General features: G+C 37.4%; 1 protein-coding gene across 3 annotated transcripts in view; it reads right to left on the reverse strand.

The window, feature by feature from the left end:
- The window catches only part of PTEN (phosphatase and tensin homolog), a 60,271-nt gene extending 35,720 nt beyond the window's left edge, over window positions 1-24,551 (reverse strand). For 2 of the 3 annotated variants that reach the window (XR_010068228.1, XM_063307461.1), the window contains exons 1-4: window positions 23,755-24,551; window positions 10,057-10,141; window positions 3,552-3,596; window positions 2,115-2,158 (exon numbers count right to left, since the gene is read on the reverse strand). Coding sequence is in view for 2 of the 3 variants with exons in the window: in XM_063307461.1 (XP_063163531.1) it covers window positions 2,115-2,158; window positions 3,552-3,596; window positions 10,057-10,141; window positions 23,755-23,833 (253 nt within the window). In the remaining variant the exon portion in view is untranslated. The remainder of the gene's footprint in view (window positions 1-2,114; window positions 2,159-3,551; window positions 3,597-10,056; window positions 10,142-23,754) is intronic. The other variant, XM_063307460.1, reaches the window with a different exon arrangement.
- Window positions 24,552-24,879: the final 328 nt, after the last annotated feature.

Here is a 24,879-nt window from a genome sequence, read left to right on the forward strand (position 1 = left end):
CATTGCAGTGTTAACAGTCCCTTAATTCCTTTTTGAGAGTGGTTGGGAAAGGGTTAGTTACATTTCTCAGTGACTGAGGCAGTCCAGGAAAATAAAAAAACTTTTGATGAGATCACTACTGAGAAGTTGTGTTACAGTGGACACTTTTAAACAGAGGCTATAAGCCTTCATGATACCCAGATCATGAAAAAATGGAGACCTTATTCAGGCATAAATTTAAACATGTGAAGGGCTCAACCTGGGTACAGAATTGGCTGTACACATGGGCCCCATACTGTTTCTGTCTAACTCCACCCCTTCAGCTGGAGGGTTGAAGGGCAGCTGTTCTTGAATTCAGTTTAATTAACCACTAATCACAACATGCAAAACAATATTCTTTATAGTTTTGAGATATGTACTGCTTTCGCTTTCTTTCCATAGTAGTTTCCCGTTTAAAAGTACAGTATACATATTTTACATGCTTCTACAGGAAGCCTATTTGCTGCTGCTCTTCAGCAGTTGCCTTAACTCTTAAATATAGGTCCATTCCCAATCAGACACAGAATGAAGGGTCCCCATCTTTTAGGATCTTTAAAATTTGAGAAATGTTATGCCCACTCTCAGAAAATAGCTATCTCAATGTGCGTGGAAAAAGCAAAACAACCATTTACGTACAAGAAAGCAAAACAGTGATGCTGTTCCCCTCACCATTATTTACACCTTGCTTTGTGTAACAACAGTTTACCATGTATTTTACTGGGTCAGTGGGCACACTTCCCAAAGAGAGGACTGAGGTTCAGCCCCCAAAATGTCTACTTTCAATATGCCTCAGGGGTATATGCAGGGCCCACAGCAATCTTTGGAACTAAATGTCTGAAGTGTTCTGCTTTGGACTGTAAGAGTCACAAGACCCTCTGCAGGCTATGGATATTCATAGTGTTTCCCCTTTCTTTAAAATTAAAGGAATCCAAAAATAATAAAGGAAAATCATATAGGATATGGAGCCCAGCAAGTAACATGTTGCTGGTTTTTTAAATCATATGATGAAAAACCTACTGTATCAAATAGAAGTACATGGGCACACAGCTACAACAGCTGATATGTTAACAAGATAAATTCCTTGCTTATTGTATGCTGGGGTATACAACTTGTCGTCCATGGGTTGCATTAACCCCTGAATGCCCATTTTGTGACTGTAGGGTATTCCCAGACTACATACTGAAGTTATTTACTTATTTATTTGCTTTAGAATATGTATGTTGAAATTGAGAGCAAAAGAGTCAGGTTCTTTTGCAGTTACTTTTCCTAGGGTTTCTCCCTCAAACACACACCTCTCAGAGATCTAAGATACCTGCCTTCTCTCCAATGTGATGAATTTTACTCTTCTTCTTTCAAAGAAACAGAATATTTTATTGCTTCAATCCTCTCTTATCAAAAAGCTGATAGAGTACACTCTGGAGATACGATCATCTCATTAGCTGAACGTCTTGTTGCCCTCAGAGATCCAATTAAAATAAAGTGCAAATTCTGGTTATAAAGAAAATATTAATCCTAATTTACTATCTGAAACTTATAAAGAGCCACAAATAGATATCCCATATAACATCAATCTCTCTCTAAGCATTTTCAATATATGGACAAGTATACATCTACTCGAAGACAGCTGAGCTGCTAAGGAGCAACTAGATAACTATGAGGCTGTGTAATCATCTGTTAAGTTAAGAGTAAGCAGTTTCTGAGGAGCTGGGGGACACAATGAGCCTCCCAAAACATCTGGAGGGTTGCTGAAAGGGCAGGGGCAAATTTTCAGTCTTTTTGAATTGTTTGCTTTGTGAGTATTTAAGAGTTAGGGCTAAGGATACAAGGGACTAAAAACTGAGTTCTTGGGATTGCACTCCTGCATGATGTTCAGGGAGGCATTTGGCGTGTCTGGAAGACCTCTGTGTCATGAAATGTTTGTGAAGAGGCCACCCCTCCAGAATTAACTTCCAAAATAATAAAGAGGATACAACAAGGAAGAGAATGTATTTTACTAATATTAACACGTAACACTCCAGATGTGAAATGGAATTATTATTAAAGGCTGTACTTGCTCTCTTGTTTCTTAAATTCTGAAGAATACAAAATAAACCTACCTCTGCAGTTAAATTTGGCGGTGTCATAATGTCTTTCAGCACATCTGAAAGAAAAAGTTACACTTGCATGAAGCATTATTTTATCATTTACTAAGGGGACACACTTATTATATACAAATTCCTTTCTACAATACTATAATCATAAAGAAAAGAGTAACGGACTATACTTCTGTTCAGGTGCTCTTCATGCCATAAAGATAAATACAGGTACAGCTAGTCCTCGCTTACTGACTGCTCGTTCAGCAACCGTTCAAAATTAGGACAGTGCTGAAAAAGGAGATTTTTTCAGTCCTCAAACTTGCAGCCATAGCAGCATTCCACCCATCACGTGATTGCGATTCGGGCGCTTGGCAGCTCACACACACTGACAATTATTGCAGCATCCCGCGGTCACATGATATCCATTTGTAACCTTCACAGCTGGCTTCCAACAAACGTCAACGGGGAAGCCAGCAAGAAGCTGCAAGTCATAGTCAGGTGACGTTGAGCTTAATGACTGCAGGTGCTTCGCCTAACCACAGCCAGAACTGACGTCGTAAGCCAGACGCAGTCCTGTTTGCTTAGCAACAGAGTTACGAGTCCCAATTGCAGTCAGTAAGTGAGGACTACCTGTACATTTAAAAACATAATAGCTATGTACAGAACACTTTCTCTTACTTGTGACATTAACGTGATAATCATTGTATACCTAAATCCTAATAAATTTCTAGGCAAAGTAATAAAATTACAGTGCACATAAATCTGAAGGTAGTAATAGAAAAAATGTGTTTATATAGGAAAGGTGAATTATTCAGATAAAATGAGAGTTCATTATCACTGTTCAGCCATGAAGTTCCTAGGCAAACCTTCCCTAGTAACTCTCTTCTACCAGCAAAGAAAAGCAGCTCCCACCTAAATAACACTGAGCTAAGCAGGCAAGGAGGTTATAAAGCCCCTTCTTTCTATTAAATATCAAACCGAGATTTTAATATGAATATATTGAAATTTTCTTTAAAAAAGACACTAAAAATCAGTATTAAAAAAATATTTTTATACCTGCTTTTCCTAACAAGGATCCTTAGGAATAAACGCCAAACTCTCAATTACTTTAGGGAATAAAATATTCCAACTTAAGAGTTATTAATGCTTTAATTCTCTTTTTATATACTATGAAGTCGTTCATTTATTAAAACTAAAACAATTTAGGTAACGTATCATTGCTTTTTTTCCTGGCCTGCTCAATTATACTTCTTGATAAAAAAAAAAGTTAAGTGTTATAAAATAGAATTCTTGTTAATTGAAAAAAGAGCAATAACGTTAAGCCTGAATTGCAATTCTGCCCTTATCAAATGAGCTCGCCATGCTCACATTCAGCATTTTAAATGTTTAACTCTTCACTACATCTTAATATATTTAAGGCCAGCACATATAGAAGCTACATACAAAAAGCATACTTACAGATTGTATATCTTGTAATGGTTTTTATGTTTTGAATCCAGAAACCTTAAAGGAAAAGTCAAAGGTTAAACTAATTTGGGTGCTATTTTTTTAAAAATAGCATTCAATAAAATATGTGTATCATTTACAGTGAGAGCAATTTGGTCAAAATGGTATTTCATCCATGTAACATATCAACTGCTGCTTCTTTTTGCTCCCATCATCTTTCCCTCTGAGTTATAAATCTAGAGACAATTTAAATTTTACTTGTATATATAACTCTAAAAAGTATTCCTGTTACTGAACTCAAGAAAGTTCAATTTCTAGTACCATCTAAGCTGAAGTTTAATTTTAGGTTTCATACAATCTGTCTGAAATCAAAATAAATTCAACTCTACTTCACAACAGAAAACAAAGCAGCAGCAGCTTCAAATTGGTCTGATTTCAGTAGGAAAAATCCCAACTTCAAATAATCAGCTTTCAAGCAAAGGTGTGGTTCTATGTATTTTTAATTACATCCAATATACAAAATGTACTGATTTTCTTTCAGTATTCTAAGAAAGCCCAAGAATTGACAATTATGGTTAAAACTTTAACTCACATGCTATTTGGTTAATGGTATTTTAACAATTTAAATAGTTCTTTCATATGCCGGGGAATAAATGGCATTGCATCATTTATCAAACACCACTCATAAAATTTATTACACGTATTTAGACAGATGTAATTATTTCTTGCAAAATCATAATCTGACTTCATGAATCGGTATTTCTCAAGCTGAAAAACAACTTAACAGAACCAGTTCCTAATACATTAGACCTGAGTGAGATTTAACAGAGGCTATATCACTGGGAGTTAAGATGGGGCCTGAGTTTCTCAGGGCAAGTTATGTCAATGAGCAGCCATTGTCAGTTATGTCAATAACCAACAACTTCAAGACTGAAAAGTCCAAGGCAAAAATCCATTAAGCTATGGGAAAGGCAGGAAAAAGAAGCACCAGATTTAAGCTGCAGTAAGGATAAAAGGAAGCTATATACTAATGTTGGTAGAGGCAATCAACTGTTTATATTGGCTTCATCTTAGTTTGCAATAAAGATTCCTATCTAGTCTTGTTGTATAGACTGTCTGGGAAGCTTCTGCTGAGTCCTAGCTTGGAAACCTGACAATATCTGTATGCTATGGTAAACCATCAATTCAGGATTTCAAATTCATTTATGAATTCTTGTTTACTTAGAAGTAATTCAATCTACATTGTTAGTATCAAGGAAGCTGTTTAATCGTGGCTTTCTTGGTATTTGCCTGCTCAGATGAATTGATTAAGCTCTATGCATGAGTACATTGCCACTGCAGACTTGTTAAGACAGAATTATTGGTTCAGCTTTACATGCAAAAATGGACAGAAATACTTGTGACAAAGTACTTATCCACACATGCCAGCTCAACAAATTATTGTGATTATTGCACCCATAAATCCCAGGGAAAGTTTATAAAAATATATTTGTATAGCAATGTGCTGAACCACATGCAAATGCTCTCTACAATTATCAAATAGTCATAAATAGTTTTAGTACAAAAATAATGCAGTTTTCAAATAGAACTGCATAACTATCTGACTCAATTTTGTCAGTGATGTTAGGATAAAGAACCAGAATGCCACTCCTCAAAATCTAGATCTCCCTGTCCAAAGTATTATACCACAGTATTAGTACATGATGTAGGATAATTAATGTTTTTCCAGTATTTCTCCCTTCAGAATACTTGCTATCATTACAAGTTAACTGTGATTCTTTAAAAAAGTCTCTTTTAAAACTGTAAAAGATTTTAGGTTTGTATTTAGTTCATATATTTATTCTAAATCGGACTACTTTTAAGGGAAAACTAAAGTCTAACTTAATTAAAAATTGCTTCAGAATGTTAAAGTTTTAGTCACCTCAACTTCATTTGTGCACCAGTTACACCCTTTCCTGGATCAAGAGGCCCTTCAAACGGTCACTCATGAGCTGGTCATCTCCCATATAGACTATTGTAATGCGCTCTACATGGGGCTACCCTTGAAGAGTATCCGGAAACTACAACTGGTCCAGAATGCAGCCACGCGGGCGACTCTAGGTGCTCTAAGATCAGCACACGTAACACCTTTGCTGTGCGAGCTGCATTGGGTTCTAGTTTGCATCCGGGTCCAATTCAAGGTGTTGGTTATTACCTTTAAAGCCCTACATGGCATGGGTCCAGGCTACCTGCAGGACCATCTCATCCCCATTACATAGAACTGTCCCACCCAGCCATGCAGAGAGGGGATGCTGCGGACCCTGTCTGTAGGAGAAGTCCATCTGGAGGGGTCCAGGAAGCGAGCCTTCTCTGCAGCAGCTCCCGCCCTCTTGGAACATTCTTCCCCTGGAGGTGAGACAAGCCCCCTTTCTCCTGGACTTCCATAAAAAAACTGAAAACCTGGTTTTGCCAGCATGCCTGGAGAGGGAAGGGGAATAGTCATTCTTGGGGATGGCTGGCGCCCTAGAATGGCCCCTTTATATTCACTGACCAGTGTAGAATCTTCTGCCATCTGGTTTTATTGCATTTTATATTTTTATCTTCTATTTTTATTTTTATTTATTGTATTATTTATAGTTTGTATTGAATTTTAAACTTTATTTCTATTGTAAACCACCCAGAATCCTGCCTTAGGGGGGAGATGGGCAGGGATAAAATTTGACAAATAAATAAAATAAATATACAAAAAATTAGTTTAATCGGTATATAGCATCTGAGAAATAATATATAATGAAGCTCTCTCTGTTTGAAGCTTTGTCATTTATCCATGATTTGCTGTATACCTTCATGCCAACTGAAATATGTCTAAACAAATTTGACCTATCTGTGAAATGTATTCTTATAGATCAATTCTAAAATCCTAACTGATTCTTGGTCTTTTTGCCAACTTACTACCCACTTCATAGTCTAATAATCTTCATTATCAGGTCTCTGGGCAAGAAAACAAATCAACAAAAAGCTGCTAAATTTAAACCACAAATGTAACCACACTTTAATAATTCTGATATAGAGGTGCTGTCCTGACTAAGCAAGAACCACGCCGAGATGAGGAAGAAGTCTCTAGTGCTTTATCATTGCTATAGTAGACAGAAAATCCTACCAAACTGAAGAAGCGTGGGAAAACCCAGACAGATAAACCCCCAAAAGTCAAGGCGGGTCTGTTCTGTGTCTCTTTGAATGATAGCTCAAACTCTCTAAACTACTCATGCGTTTTAGGGGCCCCCTCCTGCTCACCATCAGTACTCATGAGAGGTGCTTATTTCAGGATTCCTTTGTTTGCTCTATCTAGTACTTATTTTTAAAACATTTCGATTAATCAGACCAATCATACATGGTCTTTGGCAGAGGTGTACCCTGTTCTTCCGTTTTGCTTCTTAAAATTTTTTTATCCTTCGCTAAACCTCTGTATCACAAAGACTTCCAATAAATCGATGCAAATGCAATACCAAAATTCTTGCAAGCTCTGTATCATTTCCTACCAGAAATGGTATTATTTCTGTATATTTGTTTGTTTGTCAAATTTTATCACCACCCATCTCCCTCCTAAGGAGGGACTCTGGGAGGTTTACAGTAGAAATAAAGTTTAAAATTCAATACAAACTGTAAATAATACAACAAACATAAACAGATGATAAAAATATAAAATGCAATAAAATCCAGATGGCAGAAGATTCTATACCAGTCCGTAAATATAAAGGGGCCATTCTAGGATGCCAGCCATCCCCAAGAATGACTATTCCCCTTCCCGCTCCAGGTGTGCTGGCAAAACCAGGTCTTCAGTTTTTTACTAACGGATATGCAGGATCACATTGATTTTTCTTGTACAAAAATACAATTTATATCAATAGTAATAATGAGTGGAATTAGTCACTGTGAAACTTTTATTCTCAAGTTTAAATCAATTACAATCTCTTAGACCTCTGGAAATCAGGTACAAAGATTGCAAGGCTTCCTGTTTCACAATATGCATCCAATGTGTGATGTACATATATTATATACAGTATAAGCAATGCTGTTATTCATCAAATATGAATACAATTTATCTTGTAATTACAGTATTTTTTTTCTTTTTCCTTTTGAATTTTTATATTTAATCTTTTTTCTCTCCATTCTATTTTATTAAATATTGATTGATAATTATGTGCCATCAAGTCACTGCCAACTATTAGTGACTACATAGATATTTTTCCAGGATTTATTAAAGAAAGCAAAAACTCCTGATCTGAACAGAAAGATAGTTAATCACTTTATCACAGCTTTTTCTTGAAGATATTTTAAGTATGACAACTGGAATGGCACTGAGGTACTAGTTCTACCACAAAAATAATCTGTATGAACTTTAGGCAGGATAACCAAGATAGGAGGTTGGTCTGTATAATATTTAAAAAGCTGTCTGAATTGTTAATCTAGAGACCATATTCTCTAGTGATCACGTTTATTCTCCAGGTTAGAACTGAGGATGTCTGAGGCAAGTTTAGTGAAGTTTAGGAACCCGTGTTGGCAGCCACATCTCCCAGAACAGCAGCTGCTTTTATAGCTTTCCCAGGCTGTCTCTAGGTGCACCTTGGGGCACGGCCCACAGTTTTAGGGGAAAGCGTTGTCTCTATGGGAAAGCAACCTGGGACAGCTATAAAGCAATTGTGCTATGCTTTCTAGAGGACACGACTGCCTCAATACACTGAGGAGAGCTTCACTTCACAAAGTACCTCTCTGAAAGCTTTACACAGCCCTAAATTAAACATGTGGTTCGAGGATCTCGTCCTCCAAATTATAACTGTGACATAAAGAACTATGTCTATATAAACCTTCTCAGGCCTATAAATCACATGCAATAAAAAACTGCTGGCTCTGAGGGGCCACAAGATTTTTTTTTCTGCAGACTGACTCAAAGCACTACTTATTTATGACCATTAGGTAAAGGTAAAGGTTTCCCTTGACGTAAAGTCCAGTCGTGTCCGACTCTAGGGGGCGGTGCTCATCTCCGTTTCTAAGCCTTGGAGCCGGCGTTGTCATAGACACTTCCGGGTCATGTGGCCAGCATGACGACTCAGAACGCCGTTACCTTCCCGCCGAAGCGGTACCTATTGATCTACTCACATTTGCATGTTTTCGAACTGCTAGGTGAGCAGGAGCTGGGATTAACAACGGGAGCTCACCCCGCCGCGCGGTTTCGAACCGCCGACCTTCCGATCGACAGCTCAGCGGTTTAACCCGCAGCGCCACCGCGTCCCTACCATTTATGACCATTACGAACCCCATTTTGTTTCTATGTCTCTTAACGCAATCCTACCTATCTTTACCACCCTGCCCCATACATATATACTGTGCATATAAAATTACAGGGATTGACTCCAACTGATGACGCAGAATGATCCACAAAAGCTTGTGTGATAACAAAATTAGGTAATCCTTATGGTATCATAAAACACTTTTTAAATATTAGATTGTTTTGTATAAATTTCAGTTCTCACACTGAAATGAAACATTTCTAAGCTCTCACCTACTATTTCAAATAATTTATTTTTAAATTAAGCAACTGCGTCTAATTTTTTTTAAAAAATTAATTGAACAAAGGAAACACCCACAAGTAAAAAGTAAAACAAAAAACCCCAATTTGTTTGCTATATATCTGTAGGCTGACACTGGAGTAATAGGTTCACAGATAATGGGAGATTGAAATGGTACTGAAATTTGTTACACTTAACACTCATATAGTAAGCAAAATAAGTATTATTTGAAGCCACCAAACCCATTCACCACCTTTCTGGCTTGTGGTTATTTGTTAGTGCTTTGATGGAAACTTGTCAAACTTTTTTCAAGGTATTAAGATAATTTCAGGGAAATTCTCATGGGTGGGGTAGTAAGACTTCTTGTAACAATGATCTGCCTTACATGAATAATCATCTCCCCAGTGAACTACCATTTCCACTGCTTCCTCTGCTTCAATTACATCCCAAGGGACGGTATCATGAAATCGCCTTTTCAGATTCTGAACCGTGGGCAGCCAAGGAGGCTTTAGAATTATGGAGTGTAATAAATATGCATAATGGGGGGGCACCAATAGCACTCAGTACAATATAGCCAATGCCAAACATCACGAAGTAAAAGAGGGAAAACCAACTTTCACCAAGAAAGAACTGAATCTGACACAGTTTTTAGTACTATTCAAGCAATACTTAAAACATTTAATTCCTCTATTGTAAATTTCAGAGCCACAAAAGACATTTGCTAGACTGAAATAAGGCTAACAAACAGCACCAGCATACTGAAAGCTTAATACAATATAGTTCTACAAAATCATCATGTGAAAGAGCAATTCTACTGTTTATGTCCGAAAACTAGAAGATGTATTAATGCTTCCTTTGTTTCAGTTGAAAGGGAGGGATAAGCTAATTTTTTGATGGCTGAAAGGGCATTCCTAGCAGAATTAGGGACTTTAAGCTTGTCAGTGAGATAGACATTGAGAACACATTCTTACCTTACAACGTCATCAATATTGTTTCTGTACACTCCTTCAAGTCGTTCTGCAGGAAAACCCATTGCAATGATATTTGGATAAATATCTGAATATTCATGTTAAGGCAAATATTTACAAAATTGCAGAATAACTGTGATAAATACTTCAAGTATCTAATTATACAGACTGAACTTAAAAAACAATTGCTCGGCTACATCCTAATCCTAACTCAAGCTTAATTCATCACTAAGTTGTGCTTTCCTAAAAATGGCCTATCATTTAATTAACTGTCCAACTGTAAAAACAACAGAACCTAAAATGACTTACTAGTACATTTAATAAAAACTGTACTTTCTTCCCACATTAGTTACTCTTTCAGCAATATAAGACACAGAATAACAAAAAATCCTTTCCAAAGAGTCAAATAAAAGCATTTGCCTTCAGCATGTACAGTAGTGCTTACTTTAAAGATATGTCCTAAAGGTCAAGCATTATTATTACATCGTTATTATGGAATACATAGAATATCCAATTATAGCCTATCCTTAAACTTAAGAACCAGGTAAAAGGTTCACAGCCATGTGATTCCATCTTCACCACCAGGGATAGCAAAACTTGTGCCCAGCTAGCCAGTGAATAGCCAGCAGCTCCCACAACTCTCAAAGCACAGATTATTAGTACTAAAAGATTAATGCAATGAAGAAAATTCTTATTAACAAAATCAACTCTGACACTCAGTACTAAATGTCAAACATCTCTTCCTGGTGTTCACAGTTGTGTTATTTTCACTGCACTCAAAGAGATCATTATTATTCGTGGCATATCAATGTTCTTACAAGCAAAGAAAACTATTACCAGGCATGCAATCAGCTGCTTATTAGGGTTAAGCAGACATACATGCTTACATTCTCGCCCTCAGAAACTTTTTCATCAGTGCAACTATTCCGAACATTGTTTTAATGCAGAACGCTACACTGAGGACACTAAGCTTGGCTACACAGAACTTGTAGGCCCCATGGCACAGATAGCTAAGAAACAGCATCTATGGGATGCCACAATTAATTTGTGTTCAGAATCTTGCAAGATCACCAAATCTTACAAGACTCTGGTATTTTCATCTGGAATCTTGAGAGTTCAGGCAAGAATACCAAAGCTCGTGATGTCTCAAGTGAGAATGGCAAACTGTTGAAATAACTGGGATTTTGACCATTTACATTTAATAACAATAATTTATTACATTTATATGCTGCCTGACTCCCAGTGACTGAGTGGTTTACAGATTGTTAAAAACATTTAAAAACAAGGGAACAATACAAAAAATACAAAACCAACACAAAACAAAAGGAACAAAGTTGGTAGAGAAAAATAAACCCGGATGGGAACAAAGAAATCTTACTTTATATATCTTACTTTGGTGCCCATACCCATAATATCCTTGCAGACTACACTAGAAAACACTGCACTTGTGCTATGCTCCTAAGGACACAACTGATTGTTGCATTTCCCAACAACAACCTTCAACACTTAAGCAAGCTTGCAAGAAATTAAGTCAAGTAACTTTTACTGAAGAAAATAAGAAGCCATAATCGAAGAATTTCAGCAAGTAAAATTCAAGGAGGTGGTCTATAAATTGGAACAATGTTCAAACCCTCTTGCTTATTTCCTGTCCCATGCAATAGATTTTTGAGCAGCCTGGACTATCTCTATTCTCTGCTTTTACAAATGCAAGATTTGCCAGCTATCATCATTTTTCACTGAACTTTCACACTAACCTTAAAAGTGTAGTTGATCTTTAAAAACAAAATAGAGAATATAACAAAGGAAAAAAAAAGTTTTTCCTCAATAAGGAACTCTTTGCTATGGAGAAAAATCCTCTTAACGCTGCTTGAAAACCCCACCACTACAGACTGAATTGTAAAGTCAAAATAACATCTTAGGGCAATGACAAATAACTTCTACACTGTTAGCAAGAACATAGGTTTCTCCGAATAATTGAGGGAGACTTGATTTTAACAGTTCTGTCTTGCTTGTTGGTACCCTTTTCTTCTGGCCACAAAACAGAAAGACTTGTAAGACAAGCCCGTATTACAATACACTATACTTAACAGCTAGCACTTGCCATAACAAGAAGATACCAGTCTAATGGTAGAGGTAGGATAACAGGCAAGAGGTGGAAATATGAAACAGCATCAGGACTTTAAGGAACATTCTCCATATAATCATTTTCTTCATGTATCAAATCACCACTGACTCCCAGCGAAGCGAAAGAAACATAGCATGGACAGAAGAATCTTTTCTCTTGATAGGACATTTTCTCACTAACCATTTTATCTTGCTGGACTTCTATAAATTTAAGTCTGTGTAGAAAAGCACAGATTCCTTCTGCCATGGTTGCTCTGCTTCTGCTTCCTTTCTGAAAGGAGGGAATTGCAATAGCCCAGATTAGACCATGTTGCTATCATGTCTATTTGCACAAGGAAAGCCATAGTAACTTTTATTAATGAAAAACAGAATCATTTAATCCTTTATATAACAGTACAAAATGGAAGCAGGGCACGAAAGTAACAATGCTAATGGTTTCCAGTAATAACGTAATTTTTCTACAGCACTGAAAAAAGCAATAAAGAACTATTAATAGAAAGAACAGTTATCAAACCTGTCTTTTCTTAAGTTATACTTCCGTTATCAGAAATAATCTAAGACCTAATATACAATTCAGCAATACCCAATTACATATTGCATTGCCAAATCTTCGATTTATAAAAAAGTTGAAATAAGATATTATCAACTTAATTTACTCAGTTTATGAAATCCTTCCATTATCATTACTTTGGCAAAATATTACTTAACTGATGCCACATATCAGTACCCCAACATTCTTTTAGGCACACTAGCGGTCAGCTATACTGTAATGTAATAAAAAAAAAACTTTTTACAAATAGTAGCAAGCTATACTTGAAGATCTACTTTTACTTACTTGTATTTCCAATATTAAGAATAAATTCATTTGTGCTATTTTCAGTATCCTCCTTTGGCAACTTTTTAGTATGGAACAATAATTTGTGAAAAGGAATAAACAGGCTTCCATGAGAGAAATATGGCATCCAATATATATGAGATCTGCAATCAACGTTTTAAAACTGGTTTTAATCAACATATCTGACATTTTAGAAGAGGTCATATTCCATTTCTCTGCATTTCACACTAAACTACGACACTGTGGCTGAGTATTTCCCAAGCATCTTACTCTTTTGTTAGAATTACACAGTGCAAGGAGTCTACAGAAAATACTATTCTTAACTACAGTCCCACGTAGACACTAACTTATGGCCTTTTTTCTGAGGGGGGGGAAAAATGCTTTTATAAATAGTCTGCTAAGGCCAGCACTGGACTACTAATCCCAAAAGAAAAAGACTGAGGATCAAGGGCTTTTTTTTCTTAAATTATTTTGTACTATTAATAAAAACAAAAATGAAACAGTTATAGAAGGCTTGCTGTAACACAGAACTATAACATCTCTATATTTTCATTTAATTTTACTGAAAAAGTTGCCTTTCACAATTAGGTAAAGAAGCCCATTTCATCCATCCTTGTCATTAAATTTTAGCTATAAACACTACACAAATTTCATTATAAATACACAGAATTCTCTTATTTGCCCAATGCTATTTTATTTCAAGTGGAAAGTAAATTGTGAAAGGTGAAAGGTTCCCTGTGCAAGCACTGAGTCATGTCTGACCCTTTGGGGGGATGCCACTTTTGCGATGTTTTCTTGGCAGACTATAGCGGGGTGGTTTGCCATTGCCTTCCCCAGCCGTCACCTTCCCCAGCAAGCTGGGTGCTCATTTACCGACCTCGGAAGGATGGAAGGCTGAGTCGACCTGAGCCGGCTACCTGAGAGAGAATCCAGCTTCCGCTGGGATCGAACTTGGGTCGTGGGGGGGAGTTTCGGTTGCAATACTGCCACCTACCACTCTGCGCCACACGAGGCTCTGGAAAGTAAATTACCAAAGGAAAATGTACTGCAAATCTGGATTTCTGACTAGCAACATAAAAAGGCTAGTAATAGATGAAAAAAGAAAATTAAATATCCCAAACCCAACTAGGTAAGTTTGCATTAATTAACAAAAAATATTAAAGGTTATAAACTTATTTTTTAACAATAGAAGAACAGATAATAATGAACAACAGATAAGAGTGAGAAAGCTTCATAGGTCATGGTAACCAACGGACAAGGCAAATACGAAAAAAAGTGAAGTATATTCAAATCAAAGCAGCTTAATGAGTTCACTAAAGACTCCATCAGAGCTAGCTGGGTTCTCAGAATCATGAGCACTCATATATGACAACTTATGCAAAATTGAGGAAGATGCTAAAATATTCAAACAGAATCTTTTAATGGGAAAAAAGAGAAGGGGTAAGAAGGAAAAGAAAAAAAGCTAAAATAGTTGTGACTATTTACTATTAGTATTTATTGTATTATTTATTGGATTTGTTAAGTCTGTCCAACTCCAATTAGATTATGGACAGTATAAAATAAATCAAATACGTAAGTTAAACACACAACTAAAAAGCACATGACTGCCTGAATCAAAACAATACTCCCCAATCTACTGTTTCTAATACATTGTAGTAGCAACATGTTTTGCCTTTTCAGTATTATGACTAAGTCAGGAAGACAATGTCCCATTTACAAAGAGTAATTTTGCAGTCTTCCAACGAAAGTCTTCAGAATGATCCCATAAGAATCAACTGCAAAAGTTTTTTTTTTTAAATCACAGAGACTCTAAGAAAAATCTATCAATATACTGTAAATCCAAAAGGGATATCTAGCAGTGTATTAAAAAGTCCTTTTAATAGATTTTTATCAATAACTCAGCTATAGAATATGACAATAAAATAAAGAAAATCCAAAAATGATCCAAAATGAAGAATATGCAAATTGTATTTCTATGGAAAGTCAGGTATATTAAACTTTTCTCAGAAGAAAAAAAAAGTTATCAATATGCGTGTGTTTATTTGTGTGTATGTACAGGTTCACATGCACATTTACACATAAATATACACTCCCAATGGAGAGAAGGAAATACAACCAGCTGCACTTCTACGGAAAATGTAGAAATAACAGTTGATTAAATGATTGAGAGTTAAATTATGTAAATGATATGCTGTCACAAAGGACCAATGCCGTCGGAAACCACACTAAGTGGAGCACTGTCCCAAGATTCAGTACTGTCTGAAAGGTTTAAAATCATTGTACCTTTGTATTCAACACTGATAAAAATCTAATTTTTGTTTCTGAGTATAAGAATTCAATATAGATAAAATACAAAGAGTCATAACATGGAAACAGCTCAGTTACATGAGAACAAAGGGACATCTAGTTCAGCATCTTGTTTCTAATATGGCTAGATGCTTCCAGAAACCTTCATGCCCTGCTTGCAGGCTAACAGCGTTTTTCCTGCTTACCAGCTGCTAGTAATCAAAGAAGTTCCATTTAGTAATCATAGTTATTCCAGTGCTGACAAATCTCTTCTCCTCAAATTTGTCTTATCTAAATCAGAGGACAGTCATGGAAAAGGAAGTTTGAAATTATATCACAACAAAGTATTTTATGAGCCAAATATATTCAGCATGTTCAGGATAATGACAATTGGAAGCAACCCTTTCAACAGAGGGAAACAGATTTAGGTTCAACTTTAGAAAAAACTTGCTAGCATAGGGAGATGAAAATTTATGGATCTAACAAAAATACCTGTTTTATTTTAACTCCAGCTACCTGATAGAGATTGATCTCTTGTAACAAACTCAACTCCTGAACAAACATGCTCATTTCCAGTTTCTAACATAACATTGCATTTAAGAAAGATCTCATTTGTGGAAAAAAATAATTTAGTACTATCTCAGTAAACTGCCATAATCCAAGCAAGAGATTTATGGAACTTAGAAGACAACAAAACAAAATACATGTGCAATACTTCCCCATGTGTATTAAAATTTTGGGTTAGTTTAACAATATATATTTTCAATATAAGATGAAGTAGGGAAACTGGACAAATATTTCAGATTTCAAAATCAGCAATACACTGGAACTTCTATTTTAGCAAAATCCTTTGCATGTTTACTTCCATCAAAGTTGGCAGAGAAGTGAAACCTGACTGTACTCTTCTACTGAGGGTTTCTTGAGATGTAAGAATGTGAGCCAGGTCACATTTTAGTCATCACTGTTGTTGCTGTTCTATTTTGATCATTTTTGTAAGCATCCAGGGTTGCATTGTCCAAGTTGAACAGCTATATAAATTCTTTAAATAAATAAATACCTAGTCAGTTCATTTGAGATTTAAACCAAAGTGGGCAGACCTAGATGCCCATTTACAAATAAAATGGCAGAAATTCTAGAAAAGTGGTGATAATTTCCTTTCATTCTGAGGTGGGAAATCAAAAAACGTATACACTTTTTAGTAGACTTGACACTGTTCTAAAAAAATCCTCTACTCCTCCCCAAACCGAGGAACAAAATGATCATTTCAGCTATATATATGTAATACAGCTTCACCCATTTTGTGTCATCATTCAACTGCAGCCCTCAGCATACACACACAAGCACACATGGGCAAGCAAAGCGCAGCTCACCAGCAAAAGTTGTCTATTCCTGAAATAATTTTTTTATTATTACAAGCTCAGTGGCATGCACATGAGACTCTCTCATTTTAACCTCAAAACTGTAACCATGTGCCAAGAATAGCAACTAACCCAAAGTAACCCAATGAGCTCCATGGTTGAGTGGAAACTGGAATCTGCATCTCCACAGTACCAATCTGAATTCAGAGGTTTGGAAACCAAGAACATTCTGGAGATAGTGTGCTCTGTCTTGAACCAAAGAGAAATTTTGAAAAACAGAGAAGCATAGTTTAGCATAGGAATAACACAAACAGATGTATTCTCTTTTTTTAGCAGAATGTAATGAAATATACATATAAACCAGAGCTTTGTGAGCAGATGAAGTATGTCCTGCTGCATAAAAAATTGTATTGGGCTTTCAGGCAATATTCTTTAAAAGCTTTTTTTAAACACCTCTAACTTCTGTCTCTGCTGAAATTTGTAGCAATAGTAGCTTCTATAGTAAGGGTCATCCATGCTAAATTTCAAATGGATTGAAGTATTTTTGAGCAAAGAGGCAGGGTGTTTATAAGGAATGCAATCCATTTCTGAAGGTACTGAAGCTGATTTCCTCAAGAATTCTAGTGAAAACATAAGGAATGAGCTTCCACTTTTCCCCCATTATCTATTCTTTCTGTATGCCATGCTGGTTATAACAATGGATAGGGTTCATGAAGTTTCTGAATTAAAAGTCACAGCATAAAAATTATGCAACTGATACCCCATGACAAAACTTAGCAGGAAAAGAATGTGACAATAAGGCACAACCACACAAAGTAAATACCTTTTAAAAATGTATTTAAAATCTCCTAACCCTTAAGGTTTCTGTAGTCCCAACCCCCTCAAAATTCTGTAACCAATACTGGTTGATTTCTAAAATCACTCTGATAGAACACACCTTTCATTCACTTAAATCCAACACTCCCATCTCTCACAACAGGATTTTTCATAAATGACCAAACAAAAAACAAAAAAACTCTACAGCTGATTTTCACTCCTAAGGCTCAGAATTATTCAGGGCTAAATTCAGACCTATTTCCAGAATACTGAATATCTCACTGAAACTATCCCATTCTGCTGCCTCCACTGATTGAGCTAAATCAGATGCATACTCCTAGAAATTAGCCATTAACTTTTTGTTCCAAGATTAATAGAAACAAGTTTACGTTCTTAACAAATCAGTAAGCTTAAAAAGGTGCTCACACATCAGAGTGCTGCATTTTCTACATCAGATGGAAAGAAAATAGGGAGGTAACAGAGTTCTTGCATATTAGTATAGTGTATTTCCTCCAAAAATACAGAACGTAAAGGTGGTGGTGGAGGTTTATAGACAAATATGTGACATGAGATTGCATCCTGAATAATTCTTAGTCAAATGGTTATGTTTTTAAAACCCAATGTTTTATTTTATATGAATAAAACACAATGAAGTGAGAATAGACAGCCTTTACAGAACGGTGGAATGATGATGAGGGGGACTGTCCTCCTATGGGTCTGGATGCTGTGGCTGCTCCTTGGGGTACTGTTTCTTTGTTTTGCTATTGATTATTATAGCTTTATTTTAATGGTTTGTTTGTTTGTTTATTGTAAGCCATGTTGAGCCTTGTTGGATTGAGCAGCAAATTAACTGTAGTAAATAAATGAAATATTGTAATGGTATATTAGGAATACAAAGCTATAGTATTTCTCTGTAGAAACTGTGTTAGTGAAGACTAAGCCACAGGTAACAAAGAAACATCATGACCAGCATTGCGCTGACCACTACCGCCAGCAGCAATACGGATTTTACAACAGAAGAAGCCACAGCTGGAAAATTATGTAGTCAAAATGGCACTGTATCTCTTACTTTAAAAGGGCAAGTGAATTTCCTAGCAGGACAAGAGAAAAGCATAACCTCTTATTAGCATCTTTGCTAAAGGAACATGCAAAGTAGAAGGTCTCTTTTGAAGGTACAGCTATCATTTAGTATTCCATAGTCAGCAGAAGCAGAGTCCAAAGAATGCTTGTATCATAGTTACTGAATATGTTATAGGTAAGATTAGGTTTATGCCATTCCATTTATGTGTTTTATAAAATACAGATAACAATGGGTTAGGCCTGAAACTATACATGTGGAAATCTGCTTTCATAGCATAATTTCCCTTTCCTCCCACTGAACCCCAAATCTGCTCGAGAGAACACAGCTTCTGTTCTGTGCATCTTCTTACATGGATAGATAACCCAATAGAATTGTATCCCCACAAACAGGCAATTTTCATTAATTGAGTGAACTGGGATTCAGCAGAGATTTCTTGCTGAAACTAGGGGTGGAAATGATTTCCTTCTCCAGCAGTTGGCAGCAGTTGGCAGTGCGGCCATCTGGAGGTTTCCCAAAGCCTCCAGAAAGGCTGGGACAAAGCTGAGAGAAAAGGCACTGCCATGCCACTCCATATCTCTAATGCAACTCCCTTGACCACAGTTCTGAAATCAAGGCATCGAGTGACATTTATCTTACCACAAGCAATCCATGACTAATTGTTCAAAGATAGATGGAATAAGTGGATAAAACCTCGAATGTCTATAACAACTTCCAAATCATCAGCTTTTTTAAATGATAATGTCAGTTCAAGTAACACAGAGATGAAATATTATTTTGCTTTTAGCATGCTGTATCTCAGTTATTTACAGAAGATTTATTTTACTTTGGGTATTACAGAGAAAGCTAGTTTAAACTTTTAGACTTCAAGGTCACTTATACAGTACTGAATACCAGCATATTTATTGACAATATTTATATAAATAATTTCTATTGAGTAGGTTTTTATCATCAAACAGAACTGATGACTGGCATTGTAATATTTCATTTTTAGTGAAAAATCTATTTCTATCCTGGAATGTTCCTGAACTACAATTCCCATAATTAGCAACCAAGATACCAATGCACTGAAATGATATGAGCTGTTATAGACACCAAGCAGCAGATATCAAACAGTCCACCAAAGTTCAACATACAATTGTCAAAAATTATTGTACATTTTCTTGCTACCCTGAGGTCTGAAAACACATGAAATATAAAAATACCTAAGCACAGATCCTCCCTAGCACTTTATACTGTTGCTCTACCCACTGAAGCCCTCAGCTTTCCCCCAAAAAGCCTTAACCAGTGTATAACCTAAAACACCATAACACTGCCCACCTGAGTTACAATACAGCCGCTTGCCACAATGTGTTTACTTTTTTGAAAATATATTATACTGCAGAATATAAAACAATGACAAATCATTTCACATTGTTGCCAAGAAAACTATATGGCTGTGTCCCTGAAACCCCCAGGAGTTGAGCTTGATTCAAAGGAGACTTTACTTTTAATTAATCCTACTTATTTGTATATTTAAGTTCATACTTTCATCCCCACACTATATGGGAGCAAACTAAATTACGCTTATAAAAATAAACATATAAGCATCAGGGGACACACTTACCCATACTTCTGCAAACACAAGCACTCATATTTCCACTTAAAAAAAGATTTGAGAAAGATCCTATGGAGCCCTTGGCAATCAAGGTGTATAGTACAAGGCTATATATATATATTTAGGGAACACTATCATAGGTATAAATGGGTCATTCCATACTACACAGCCAACACTGCCAACAGCTAAGCTAACACAGCTTCATATACACATAACTAATTATCTTAGGGAAGAGTCTAATCACATCTTCTCTTTTATACTGCAATTAATTCATAGCTTACTATATTTATTAAAACAACATCTGGCTACTTGCTTATACTGCAACTTCTACTGTGCCAATGACCAAAGCTGTAATTTAACTGTGGATTGTGTACATAAGCAAATTTGTTAATTTTTAACTTCATGTTCAGTTTCCATAACTTTATTGTGCACATTCTAATTACAATTTTTAAATACATAAATAGCCAATTTTTAAATAAATAAATAGCCAAATAATTTTACCTTAACAGGATCCTATTTTACACCATTTGGAGAACTAAGAATCCAACTACATCATGAATGAAATGGTTAATCTATCACCACAATGCATGCCAAACTGCATGATATCCCACACGAATTATGAATTAACAAAATATTTCTACTAAAATATAAATCTATACATAATTCCCTTAAAAGTTACTTGTTAAGAACACTCAGATATTCTTATATGGAGAAGATATGTACTTAACACTTTTATTCACACATTATGGTTTATATCAATCAGATGGCCTAAAGACGTTTTTAATTAAAACCTTCCATTAAACCTGTCCAACATGGCTAATAATCAGGGTTTGTAGGAGCAGTACAAATTGAAAAATACTTCTCATTTCTCAGCATTAACATTAGAAATGTTTTTCAGTTTAATTTATTACACTGAAATCATATGGACATTATATGGACATCCACATGTCCACCTACATACACAAAAACACAAAAACCAAGCTAATATAATAACTTACACCTACAAAACAGGCTTTCTCAACCATAAAGGACAATTTCATTATGCTGAAGACAAATAAAGATCTAAATTAGATACTACCAAATTCCACTAAAAGTAATGAGAAGGCTTTCAGTTCAATTCTAAAGCAAGTTTGCTTATAGGTGATTCTCTCCAAATTTTACAGGACTCACTCTCTAGCTACTCACTAATATGGGACTGTAGTTAACAGAGAATGTTGCTTGATTTTAACCCTTTATCTTACATATTAACATATAATTTATTGTTTCATTAGTTCATAACAACGAATATGAAATACAGTTTTCAAGGGAAACTCAATGTAAGAATAAGCCCCAATTCCAGAAGGAAAATATTGAAAGTTTTATGCCAAAAGACAATAAGTAAAAATCTATCAAGCATTCTGCATAAGACCTCAGATCCATCAGTCTACTGTTGAACAATTACATGGAAGATTTTTTGCTAGTCTAACAACATGGTCCTCTGTATTCTTATGCAGAAAATAAAAGGAGCTCAGTAGGACATACAACACATTTATTTATCAATTAAAGTTATTAGTGAGTTAATTTTTATCACATTTATCTACACTACAGAATGAGTTCTTCACTTTAAATTTTTTCCAACAGAAACCTGTGCATGCTTATTTGAACATACCTTAGTGACAGAGCACATGCTTTGGATGCAGAGTGTTCTAGCTTCAATCCCTAGTATCTCTAGCTGGTCCAGTGAAAACCTCTACCTAAATCCCAGGACTGATGCTACTAACCAATGTTAATTGACATCTATCAACTGGCTGAGCTAGATCAACCAATGAAATGACTCAATATAAGGCAGCTTTCTAAATTCCAAGTACAGTAACTTCAAACAAATGAACTTATTTCCAAATAAATATGAAGAGGATTATGCTCTCATGTATCTTATACTATAAATATATGGGAATGGTCAATCTGCATGTATTTAAAAGAACATATGAAGTTTTGTTTCCTTAAATAAATGCATATGTTTTTATAATTTTTTTAAATTGTAGTACCTAACTTTCAAAAAGAGGCAAAGCAGTAAAGGGTTAAATAAAATGGGATAAATTTTGGGGCCAACAATCTGAACACTCAGAACTCCTAATGACATCTCAAATAAAAAACTGCTGAAACTTAGGTAAATCCCTCTAATTCTACAATTGCAACCAAAGAATGGATAGCAATATAAATGCATACACATGCATACAGCTAACTATAATCATGTAGTTCATCAATGTTCTAGCTGAAGTTGTATTAATTAAACTAAACACTGCTAAATCTAAAAAAGAGCCTTACCTCCCAATTAAAATTTCCAATTTTCTAGGCTAATGTAGAAGATATCACCAATTAGTACTCCTGCTAAACCTATTTCTGCTGAAAGACAAACTTATTAACAAAAATATCTCTATGCTTTAACATTTATAGTCATAACTCAAATTACCGGACAGAGTATGTAAATGACCAACTTCCTAATTCTAGTAGCTGTAGTTTCTACTATTAAAAAAAAACATAAATATTTAAGTAATCACAATCTCTTTATAATTAAAACAATATTGTGAGTTGACACAAAGAACCAATATCCACTGCACATTGGCCACACCTGCTGTACGGAAGCTATGAAACCGAAAGGTAATTTCTTCTATAGTCATCAAAATTGTACTGCGTTAGAAAATTCGAAGACTGAGTATTACAAGTATCCACTGATTTCAAAATATCTTTGAATGCACAAACATTGTATTCCATAGTATATATTGAGAAGCACTTTCTCAAGCAAAACCACCATCAGCAGATAGGTTACTCCAGTAAAATAGCAGTTTTTCAAAATCTTATCTGAGGAACATCAGGTACTTCAATTTGTGGGTACTTAAATCTCCTAAATAAATACATCAGAATCAAGCACAAAATCCTATGAAAAATAAGTGAATACCAGTTTAATATTTACAACAATCTTTTGCTGCATATATGATACCACCATTTATAATCCATTATTGAGCCTGTTTTTTAACCAAACATAATTCCGTCCAAAAAAAACCATTGAACAGATTTTCCACCCATAGCCAACTCTCCTCCATCCACTAAACTGACTTTGATGTGATACAGATCCAAGCAGCACTTTCTACATTAACTTTTTTCAGAAGACAAAGGCAATGGAAGTACTCAGCTCTTTGTCGCTGTTAAATGATAAACCTTAATATAAACAACTGCCATAACCCATATAACTATTCCAGATCATACAAGACCTACTGCAAGGAGCATCCTGAACATCACCTTCAAGTTATTGATGCAACAGCTGTATGGTCACAACTCATTTCCATTTCATCTCTTCCTTGTAATGCCAGGCCTAGGCCTGAGTCTGCCAGACTCTTGCTTCTGCACATGAGGAGCAAGAGAGGGAGAAGCCAGAAATCAAAGCCATTTTTCTACAAAATATGGCACCTAAATGGGGAAAGGGGCGGGAAATACAAGGAACAGCGACACCAGGCCTCCTGGGGGATGGGGGTGCAGCAGTGAGAAAGGGAGACCACGACCACGACCACCATCAACCCCCCCAACAGGAACTGTCCCCGGCCTCATCCGGCCTCCACAAGCTCTGGGATACAAGTCAGATCTAAATCGAAGCCATCCTCTTGGTATCGCCTTTTGTTCCTGCTGACGATTTCTTTGATGATGGCGGTCATGTCTGGGAGCCGGGAGCCGCTCAGGAACAGCGCGGAGAGGCACGGCGGCGGCTGCAGGGTGCAGATGGCTCTAAGCCTCGGCGGGGGAGGCTGCTCCCCAAACGCCCCCCGCCGCCGGTACGGCCGACGGCTGCTGACCAAGCAGCTGCGGGGCACGGACGGCGCAGGGAGGCCGGCACTGTGGACAGGGCCTGCCCCTGATCGATCCAGCCGCGACTCCCTCGAAGGCCCCGCAGCGGCCGAGACGGAAAGCGGGAGCGATGAAGGTCCTCCTGCAGGCTCCGCCACTGGCGCGGCTCCCCCCGGCAAGCAAGAACTCGAGGGCGGCGGCGGCGGCGGCGAAGAAACGCGGCCCCGGCTCCCTATCGCTCTCCTGCGGCTTTGGGACGAGAAAGAGGAAGCGCCGCCGCCGCCGCCGCCGCCTTCGGGCCGTTCCTTTCCCCCCTCAGTCGGGCAGCGGCGCTCCAGCTGCAGCGGTGACAGCAGTTCCGCGGCGGGCAGGCCCACTCCCCCGGCCCGCTCCGCACCCCGCGCTAAGTGGGGGTGCGGGCGGGCGGGCCCCCTCGGATTCAACGGGAGGCGGCCGGCTCGGGGCTTGGACTCGATGGCTCGACGCGGCGGGCCGGCGGGCTTCCCTCGGAAAAAGCGCGGGGAAGGCGGCTGGGCCTCAGGCGGTGGCGGCGGCGCGGCGGCCGCGCAGGACCAAGGCCGCCGCCGCCGTCGCCGCACTCAGGTCCTGAGGAGGGCGCGGGGCTGGCGGCAGCCCCTGGTCATGTTGCTCCGTCCCCCGGAGGTTTGGGTTCCTGCGATCCACTGCGGGCCGCCTCGCCGGTCGGCCAGCCGGCCGCCTGCCAGACCCCGCTTCCCCTGCGCCTCACCGCTCAGGCACTCGCTCCCCGTTGGGGCTGCGGCTCCGAGCCCCCGCGCCAACCGCCTGAGGAGCTTCAAACTACCATCATGGCTGCAGCTTCCGAAGCGAGAAGGGAAGCAGGAGGGAAAGGGAGGGAGGAGAGGGAGCAGAGCACCGAAAGGAGGAGAGAGAGACA

Source organism: Candoia aspera, chromosome 6 (genome assembly GCF_035149785.1).
Source record: "Candoia aspera isolate rCanAsp1 chromosome 6, rCanAsp1.hap2, whole genome shotgun sequence".
Classification (NCBI taxonomy): Eukaryota; Metazoa; Chordata; class Lepidosauria; order Squamata; family Boidae; genus Candoia; species Candoia aspera.